At 39.8% G+C, this 10757-nt stretch overlaps 1 protein-coding gene across 2 annotated transcripts in view; it reads right to left on the minus strand.

The window, feature by feature from the left end:
• Window positions 1-10400, minus strand: part of LOC123755353 (uncharacterized) — a 144414-nt gene extending 134014 nt beyond the window's left edge. For both annotated transcript variants that reach the window (XM_045737897.2, XM_045737894.2), the window contains exon 1: window positions 10254-10400. In XM_045737897.2, coding sequence (XP_045593853.2) covers window positions 10254-10339 — 86 coding nt within the window. In that variant the 5' untranslated portion in view covers window positions 10340-10400. The remainder of the gene's footprint in view (window positions 1-10253) is intronic.
• Window positions 10401-10757: the final 357 nt, after the last annotated feature.

Here is a 10757-nt window from a genome sequence, read left to right on the forward strand (position 1 = left end):
TGATTGGCTGTCAACTGTGTTAAGTTAGGTGTTTCGCCACGAGTGGATCCGAGTCGATTAGCCAGACGTCAAGAGTCTCGCTAATACAACCATAGCCTTTCTGACGCCAATCTAAAGTAAATCAAGCACCCTGTGTATTAGTGGTTAAGTTAGTAAATAAACTACTGTTAAGCTTAATGCGGTGTTTACGTTGAACCACTTCTGAATACTGCCAATCAATTACTCAAGCCTTCAGCTCTAGGTGTCTTCAACACTGAGTTGCTTAATTCACTAAACTATAAATGTGATGAGGACCCTAGGAGTCCCTTAACCCTCAAACCGCTAGGGGCCCAAATGGAATTCACACCCACAGGCACAACAAAAAAAATTCAAAAAAATTCTTTCGTCTTATAGAAGTGTTCATGTTTGTTCCCTGATCACGGAAAAAATAACAAAAAAATCGTAGGTGGCATATTTTAGCCGCAATAGTGTACGGAAGTGTGGCAAAAAAGGGGCGTTGGCAGAGCCTTCGCCAGACAAGGTCTACTCCGCCCGAGCTGTTAGACGGCAGTAGCCACAAATAGCTTTGATGTCCATAGGGATTAGAAAGGATGGGGGAGGTAGAGGGATGGGGAGATGAAATTCAGGAAGAGGATGCGGGTGTAGAGAGAGAGGAGGTTTGAAAGTTCGGTGGCCTGTCCACCATGGGTTGACATTTGTGTATGTGTTGTTTGTTTGCATATGTGTTATGTTGGGTTGTCAGTACATTGGCTGGGGGGCTAGTGTTTGTGACCTTGTTGGTGTCCTAAAGCACTAGAGACGATGGAGTTGGCTGAAGGAGGTTAATCTTAGCAACATCAGGGGTAGTTACACTTCTGATGCCACGACAAAGGTTATTTTGGTTTTATTTTTTTTTATATTCTTCATTTGGTGTAGATCGGGTCCAGGATGGGCCACTCATCTGGGTCGTCTGGCAGGCCGCTTAGTATTTGAGGTCTTGGGAAGGCCTCATCATGGATGTGTCTGATCACTTTTTGTTGGAGAGTGATTCTTTTTTTTTTTTTTTTTTTGAGATATATACAAGAGTTGTTACATTCTTGTACAGCCACTAGTACGCGTAGCATTTCGGGCAAGTCCTTAATCCTATGGTCCTTGGAATACGATTCCCTGCCGCGAAGAATCGTTTTTTCATCCAAGTACACATTTTACTGTTGCGTTAAACAGAGGCTACAGTTAAGGAATTGCGCCCAGTAAATCCTCCCCAGCCAGGATACGAACCCATGACATAGCGCTCGCGGAACGCCAGGCGAGTGTCTTACCACTACACCACGGATTCTTCTGGTTCTGTGTGGTGGTTCGTGGATCTCGTAGTCGCTGGTGGTGTTTTCTGCTACGTAGGGATCTTCGGGACATACATGTTCTTCATGCGGTACAGCTGTCTTCTGGCCAGGTAGCTGAGCCTGATGTTCATTAGCTTCATGTTGAGCATCTCATGGATTTGGTCAGTTCTTACCGTGTCCATCAGAGTCAGGCCCTCCACAAAGCGAAGTGCTTTGTTTTGTACTCGTTGGATCTTCTATTACCTAATTATTTCAATGTCTCTGATTGATTTTTTCTTAGTTTTTTTGCAGTAATATTATTCCATGCAGTGAATTGTGGTATATTTATGTAATAAAATGTGTGAACCATCGCTGTACTCAAAATTATGGTGTGCATATTAGTGATTCAATTATTATGTTCATAAAACAACAAACAAATAGTTTTGCTGTTGTTACACTATATACACAGGTTATATATAAGTATCTGCATGTTTTGTTCACCATAACGAACTACTAAGTTGGCCTTGTGAGTCAAAAAGCAACGAGGAGTGACCGCCAAACACCAGCGAGCCACTCACTGCCACTCCCTCCCTCAACACCATCTCACTCACCCTCATTCTCCTTCCACAATACTGTTTTTGCATTCATTCACTATACACAGACGTTATATATACATATTTACATGTTTTGTTCACCAGAACTGTACATCTAAGCTTGTATGGTGGGTAAAGGCACAAAGACATAGCTACTCACACAGTCAGCTGATCGGCGGCCGCCCTCAAGGCCAGACGCACTAATATTTCTCCTTCAACAATATTGTTTGTGGTGGTATTACACTGTATACACACATTATATATAAGTATCTACCTGTTTTATTCACCATACCTGTACAAATAAGCTGGTATGGTGCCCAAAGATCATAGTGGCCATCAGTAAACAACATGCCAAGTCGTGCAGACGACGCTCCTCCCTCACCAAAATGGCGGCTCCCAACCTACTCCTCTCGCCGTTATCTCACACTATACACACGTTATATATAAGTATCTACATTTGCGTTCACCATACCACACCACTAAGCTGGTATGGTGAGTGCAGTCAATATAAGGTGACCACACAGTCAGAAGACGACGCCACAACCTTCCCTCCACAGCCTTACTCCTCCCTCCATGGAGCACAGCGCTAAATATCACCACAATCCTGCTATTATCAGAATCCTGGTCAGTTTTATCACAGTCAGGGGGCTTCAGTAATACTATCACTGCTAAATAATAGCAGTGTCATATATATTATGGCATTTGTAGGCGATGCTGTGGTCACAAGCTGAAGAGCGGTGCTGTGAGCTCGTGCTGCATGCCCCAGCCTTGGTGGCTTGCTCAGTACTGAAGCTCTAACACCCAAGAATGTTGGCCTGTATTTTTTTTCTAGGTGGAATCTGGCAATTATCGGTCGTGGCTGTACTATAGCTGCCCCCTATCCCAGGCGGGGCGTTTAAATTATACCACTAGACACGAAATCATATATAAATGATGTGCGCGGTTTCGGTTTTGTCACTGATATCATTTATATATGATATGCGCGGTTTCAGGGTTAAAGTATTAAATCATTGAGGAGATTCCAATGATCAACGTGGAGCAGGACCAGGTGAAGGCTAGTCTGAGAAGAGACCCTCAAGGACTCTAACTCGACCTTGCTCCCAGGCCCTGTATGGTTGCTCTCGTATTTTCTATTCTGCTAATTCCGACAGTTTTGTGAAGCGTCTGCCACATGTACATTGGCGACGTACGCATTGCAGTCGTGAAAGCAAAAAAGAAAACCCCCACATATACCCTAGGCGCATGCAGCCTGAGCACCATAGAATATTACTCCTGGCTCACACACACCACATATAGAGACAGACCACTTTATCCGTAATCCCCTTAATGTGTAATGACACTTTGAAATTGAGCTAATCCTACACGTATATACCGATTTACTGGAATAAATAATTCTAAACAACCGGACCTTCGAATTGTACAGTACTGTATCTCACAATTCTCGGTAACACTAATTTATTTATTTTGTACTAAAATAGCACTCCCTATCTTAAATAGCATTTTCTTATCTAAGCTAGCACTTCCTTATCTAAACTAGCACTTCCTTATCTAAACTAGCACTTCCTTATCTGAACTAGCACTTCCTTATCTGAACTAGCACTTCCTTATCTGAACTAGCACTTCCCTATCTGAAATAGCACTTCCTTATCTAAACTAGCAATTTATCTAATATAGCACTCCCTTATCTAAAATAGCACTTCCCTATCTAAAATAGCACTTCCCAATCTGAAATAGCACTTCCTTATCTAAACTAGCCCTTTATCTAAAATAGCACTTCCTTATTTAAATCCTTTTGAGATATATTATATTATCTTAATAATCTGTTGTTACGACCCTGGGTTCCTCAAGTGGAAACCAGAGGTCAAATTTGAACTAAATAAGCTACGTTAGATTAGCAAGACGCAAGTCGACATGTTTTTGTTCGTATCTTCCCTGCCAAACATAGGACGAATCTTGTTGCTCACAAGAATTCAGACTCTTGAGCTTGTTGTGGATTAAGTATAACATTGTTATAAGATTAACTACCCTGAGAACAAGTAAAGTAACAATATGTTGCATAGGGGAAGATTTTTAATGTGTTTAGCTGCACGATCAATTAGGCTCCTCCCAGCACCACAAGGCGGGAGCCCTGAGCTGGTCGCTGGAAGCTTTCTTCTCTGGCTGGCGTTGTGGTGAAAGGAACCCTCCTCCCCTTCCTCTGTTTCTTTATTTCTGTGTCGTTGTTATCCAGTTAAGTAGACTGTGTAGTATTCTCATTGTCTGGCATAGGCGTGTTCTAATGTGTAGAATATTATACTTTGTATGAATTAGGTGTTCCTAGTGTTTGTATTACTAGTTATTCTAAAAGGGGTCCAAGTGGAACCACGTGGTCTCCCTACCCTAAGCTGACTCAAGCTTCTAGCTCTTCACTAGTAGTACTTTACCCTAGCTTGTTCTGAGTGTAACCCTTGTATCCTGCTTAAGTGGACAAAGGCTTTTAACGTAAGATAGTGTGGTAAAGTAATTATTATTATTGCTATTGGTGTGAGGTATATGGGGGGTTGTTAAGGGGTTAATAAATAAGTTAGTTAGTTAAAGGAGTATCCTTTCTTTCTGTTTGGGAGATCTATGATCAACCTCTAGGCTGACATGATCTAGTAGCAAGTTATTATTACTGTGGATAGTTTATTTTGGGGGCCGGGCCTTTTAGTTCTCCCATAGTTGATAACTCTTAATGCTAACTACTGCCCCTACTCTCATGCTATACTATATCCCCCATAGTACAGACTGCCTTATATAACATCTGTTTTGAACTTGAACATGTTAGGTTTTGTTTTCCTCCAACCTCTAAACACAGTGATAAGAGCGCACACAATCTCTCCTGCCTGCACACTCACTCACTGACAGACACACGCACACTCCCTTTACCCCATACTCATCCTGTGAGTGGTAGTCTATTGTACATCTCATACTCGAACATAGGCATTAGGTGAAAGGAAATGTGCCCATTAATACACATAGAAATCACAACAGCATTATACATCAAATTAACAAATCCATAAGGGCCGTGATGAGGGTTCGAACCTACACCCGGGATGATCCCAGACGCGCCTAGTCGACCAAGGCGCGTCTGGGATCATCCCGGGCGTAGGTTCGAACCCTCATCACAGCCCTTGTGGATTTGTGCCTATCAATTTCTGTCCAGCCTGGGATTCGAACCCAGCATTCCTGATTGTGAGCTAGCTAACCCAACATTCCTAACCTAAAGTTAAGAGAGTTTTAGTCGCATTATTTGTTTAAGTTTGTTATAGAAGATGTGATCGATGACTGTTGGGTTTACCTCGTTATGCCAGTTATATTCCCATTTCCTGATTTGGTTGATTTTATCTTGAACTTTTTCTAGTCAAACTGTCTATTGTTGTACCTGTAATGAGTTGTATGACGTCGTCTGCGTAGCATATTGACAGTGAATTAGTGGGTGTGGGGTCACTATACACCCATACCCTATTCGTGTATAGTGTCTGAGCTGGGACAGGGCGTTGAGGGACTCCAGCAAGTAGACTGAATAAATGTGTGTTTTTGAACGATTTATTTTAATTATTCTGCAGGAAAGACAGATAGAGAAATTTCTTAGTGATTATGTATGTGCTGTTTAGAAACAACACATCTAGACAGTCCCCGTGGCATAGTGGTAAAGTACTTGCCAGGCGCTTTGGCCTGGGTTCATATCCTGGCCGGGGAGGAATGACCAGTTGCCAATCCTTAACTGTAGCCGCTGTTCATCCATAGCAGTAAATGGGTACCTTGTTGTTAAACGATTTGGAGGGTTGTATTCCGAGGACAAAATTAGGATTAAGGACCTGCCCTAAACCCTATGCGTGCTAGTGGCTTTACAAGAATGTAAGATCTCTTGTATTTAAAAATACAAATAAATAAATAGCAAATTGGGCTAGCTCTGAGTGCCCGGCACTCATAAATCAACCCATCACCCTTATAGACATTGAGCAAATTTAAAAATAATTTGGGCTACTAATGTTAAAGTCAATGATTGATTAATTATCCACACATAATGTAATGTGTGTAAATGACAGCCGCATGAAACAGCCTGGTAGATCAAACCACCAACCAGAGGAGGCACGGTCCTTCATGGTAATTAACTTTGGGTAATTACACGAACCCCTTGGGAGTCATGATTAACGGGTGCACAATAAACTAAGACTCACAGCAAGGATGAGTATGGGGTGCACAATAAACTAAGACTCACAGCTAGGATGAGTATGGGGTGCACAATAAACTAAGACTCACAGCTAGGATGAGTATGGGGTGCACAATAAACTAAGACTCACAGTATGAATGTGGTTCAAAATAAAACTGAAACTAACAGGCTAAGTATGGGGGATGGGGCACAATTTCACTTTTTTTTTTACACCTGTATTTTTAATAAAATATAAAACAATGTTTATCAACGCATCTCTGTGAATTACATATTTTATCAGTATTGTGCAGCCTGTGATCCCTGCCTGGCTGGACATTAATGTCTAGGTAGTTTCCATGTGTCCGGACACCAGCGATGGGGTTGTATTATTTATTTAACCGTATCTTGGCATTTACTTAAGATATATATTCCTTGAAATGTAGTCACATTGATGTCTACACGTGTCCTTTCTCCTTGCTTATAGATTTTTAAGGTTAATTAGCATATATACAAATTAATCATACCAATTATTGACTGGTGTGCAGGGCTTCACACTCTCAGAGCTAGCCATCAAGTAACTATACAAATGCATATATCTTAGCTTTCACTTCAGTTATGTTTATGATAAAGGATTTAAAATGGAGCTTATATTTGTCCCTTTCTGATGACATAAAAAACTTTCATTTATTACAGTATCTACATAACATTAACATTGATCTTCAAAAGGTTGTAGTTCCCATAGATAGGGAGAGTGTCGGCAAAGAAACCTTCTTTAAAATATGAATATCCTTCCTCTCTCAATAAGATCTAATCTCTGTGATATTCACAAAAACGACGTTATTGTTGCCTTTTTGATAACATATACAAATATAAGCTCTGTTTGCGACTCTCCAACAGCCTGGTTGATCAGTCCGGCAACCAGGAGGCCTGGTCGACGACCGGGCCGCGGGGACGCTAAGCCCCGGAAGCACCTCAAGGTAACCTCCATTAATTAAGCAATATATCTAAGAGCGTGAAGGGTTCGGTTTTCTAATCCTCCCCAAAACGCTTTGCGTGTTAGTGGCTTTACAAGAATGCAAAAACATCAATACTATGTACTCTCATAAACCCAATGTACCTTCTTGTATAAATATAAATAAATAAAATAAATAAATATGGGAGAGTGTATGTAAGCACATGGTAGCTTAAGTAGCAAATGCATACCAGACAATAACGATCAGAATCTATATAACAAAACCAATGTCCTAAGGAGTTGATTTCACTTCCAGACATATTTTTAAATAAATCTTATATGTTTTGTGGCTATTTATGATAAATTTTATTGTAAATATCCATTCTACTAGTTAATATCATTAATTCAATTTGTGAAAATTTGAACAGAGAAGTGCGAGTGTGTACAGGAGGCTGATATGCCGGCAAACACACTCCAGGCAACAATATTTCTTGGATAAGTCGCTCCACAACATTGTCGCTGGGATTGTTGACTTCATATGGCGTCACTTGCCACTTAGTTTTGTCTAATTTCGTTATAAAATTATATAATTTCAGAGTAAAAATATGTTTTTTTCATGTTCTGCATTAAGCACTAACATGATAGTTATAAATACTATATACCATATTTCGTGATTACTTATGTAATGCTAGGTGGCTTTGAGTAGCTTTGGGTCATTAGGGGGACAGAATCTCCAATAGATGGGGCGAGAGTCGCTCTATCTCTCGCCCGGGCGAGAGTCGAAACTTAATTTAAAATTTATATATCTTTGTCTTCCAACAAGATATACAGTAGTTCTTTTGGCCCACTCACAATAACGAGTATATCTTGGTCTTTCTGAATGCATATAATATTTTAGGCTTTATTAGCGTATCTAAGTTAATTACACACTATATCAACAAGTGTGTAGGCTTCTGCACTCCATGACCAACAAGCTACTGAATGCCACTATAAAAACATATGTATCTTCACTTGAGCTTTATATATATATCTATGGTAAAATATTTAAAATGAAGCTTATACTTCTATCTTTCTTAAGACATATAAAACAATTGTGTTTATTAACAAATTAATGTGAAATAGGCACTGTTCTGAGAGAGAGAGTTGCTCTGTCGATCAATCTGTGCGGGGTCGGAGCTCGGCGATTATTAAAACACATGTACAGTATCTTCATTAGAACTTTATATATATCTATGGTAAAGTATTTAAAATGAAGCTTATATTTCTATCTTTCTTAAGACATATAAAACATTTGTGTTTATTAACGAATGTATGTGAAATAAGCATTATTCTGAGAGAGAGAGTTGCTCTGTCGCTCAATCTGTGCGGGATCGGAGCTCGACGATTATAAAAATAAACTTATCTTCGCTTTAAATTCCAATATGCCCATGGTAAGGTATTTAAAATGAAGCTTATGTTCCTATCTTTCTTGAGACATATAAAACTCTTACGTTTATTAACGAATGTGCGTGAAATAAGCATTATTCTGAGATGAATATTGCGGATTTCCAGCTCTACGAGCCATGAAAAATGCAACTTTTATACAACTACATTTATCATCGGTTTTACTTAAAATATTTTCCTGGTAAATAGTTTACATATAGATCCTGTTTCTGTCTTTCTTCTGGCATAAATAATTTTGGTTTAATAAGTTATCAAGATGTTTTCAACAATATTATTAGGGCATTCACCGATTCCAACATGGGCGACCCTTTTGGAAATGCAACACATGGGTTGACCCGATTGACAGTCTAGTCATATTCTAACAGAGTCTGAGACAGCTACATATTGGTGTCTGTCACTAAGATAGGATCGGATATAGTTCAGGGCAAGGCCTAGGATTCCATAATAGTGGAGTTTAAGTAAGAGGTAGTTGTCGTTAAGAGGTATCAAAAGCCTTTCTTAGGTCAATGAAGAGTCCAATCAGAAACTCATTTTTGTCAAGGGCTGAGTAGATTATATCAAGGAGACTAACAATTGCATCGTTGATACTCTTTGGGAGCGGAAGCCAAACTGACAGGAACTTAGTATGCTGAATTTTATGAGGTAGCAGTAGAGCTGTTTGCAAATAATTTTTTCAAATATTTTTGATATAGGTAGATTTGATATTGGTCTGTAATTGTTTATGTTTGCTGGATTGCCTCCTTTATGAACCGGCATTACTCTTGCTTTTTTAAGTATATCAGGGAAAGTATGACACTCTAGAAATTTGTTAAACAGCAGAGCTATGGGTGGTGCAAGAGCATGGGAGGCACTCTTGTATACAATGGATGGTATTTCACTGATGTTCCCAGCTTTGGTTTTTAGTTAGTGAATGATGGGCACAACCTCTGTAGGGCTGACTGGTGAGAGGAGAAGAGAGTTTGGATAGCTGCCTGAAAGATATGTGGTAACATGTGTCTGAGTCTGTGGGATTTTTCTGGCAAGGTTAGCACCAACCGATGAAAAGAACCTGTTAAATTTAGTTGCCGTTTCTTTTCTTTTTTCTTTTTTTTTGAGATATATACAAGAGTTGTTACATTCTTGTACAGCCACTAGTACGTGTAGCGTTTCGGGCAGGTCCCTGGAATACGATCCCCGCCGCGAAGAATCGTTGTTACAACCAAGTACATATTTTACTGTTGCGTTAAACAGAGGCTGCAGTTAAGGATTTGCGCCCAGTAAATCCTCCCCGGCCAGGATACGAGCCCATGACAAAGTGCTTGCGGAACGCCAAGCAGGTGTCTTACCACTGCACCACGGAGACTGGTTTCTAGATCTGTTGCAGGCGTATAACCAGCCTTAGAAAGTTTTATCTGGTTATGTGAATGTTATTTACTTCCTAGGATGTTAGAGATGGCTCTCCATGTGCTTTTCATGTTGCCTTTTGCGTCTTTGAATCTATTCTCATAATAGGAAAGTTTAGCTCTAATTAGTATACAGGTATGTACCACGGGTATCCTTCACTTCACATTTAATAAATAAATAAATAAATATGTTTATTCAGGTAAGGTACATACATACATACAAGTGATGTTACATTAATGGATTGATATATAGATAGAGCTAGTACATACAATGCCTAAAGCCACTATTACGCAATGCGTTTCGGGCAATTTATTGAGGTTATCCTCATTTGATATTCCAAAAGTTATTGCTGTAAGAGTGTTCCTCACTTTTATGAAGCCATCTTTAACACAGCATTAATGAATCATTACCTGGTTGTGCCTACAGGTGTGTCGCAGACGGGAGACGGTCTTGTCACGGTTCGGGATCCTCCTGTGCCACTTGGTCCCTCACCCATCACACAAACAACCACTTCGTCCACACACAACTTGGTACACTTGAACCCTTTCGTATATACGTATGCGCTGGCCTGTGTTTGCTGCTGCTCGTCTTCCAAGACACTATTATCTATTTATTTATTTATGCATATACAAGAATGTACATTGGGAATGTGAGGATATATAATATGGTAATTACAGTCTTGTAAAGCCACTAGCACGCGCAGCGTTTCGGGCAGGTCCTTAATCTAAGAAAATTTTAAGGAGGTAAATACTTGCAAAATTTATAAACAAAAAAATGATAACAGTTACATGGAATGAAAAAAAGAAGATGAGAGAAAATTGTAGGTACAGTATATTAAAGCACATAGGTAGCTAAAATTGATTGCAATGATAGCTTGAATGGTAGTTGACAACAAATTGGTAGGCACAATACAG

This window comes from Procambarus clarkii, chromosome 20, assembly GCF_040958095.1.
Source record: "Procambarus clarkii isolate CNS0578487 chromosome 20, FALCON_Pclarkii_2.0, whole genome shotgun sequence".
NCBI classification, from domain to species: domain Eukaryota; kingdom Metazoa; phylum Arthropoda; class Malacostraca; order Decapoda; family Cambaridae; genus Procambarus; species Procambarus clarkii.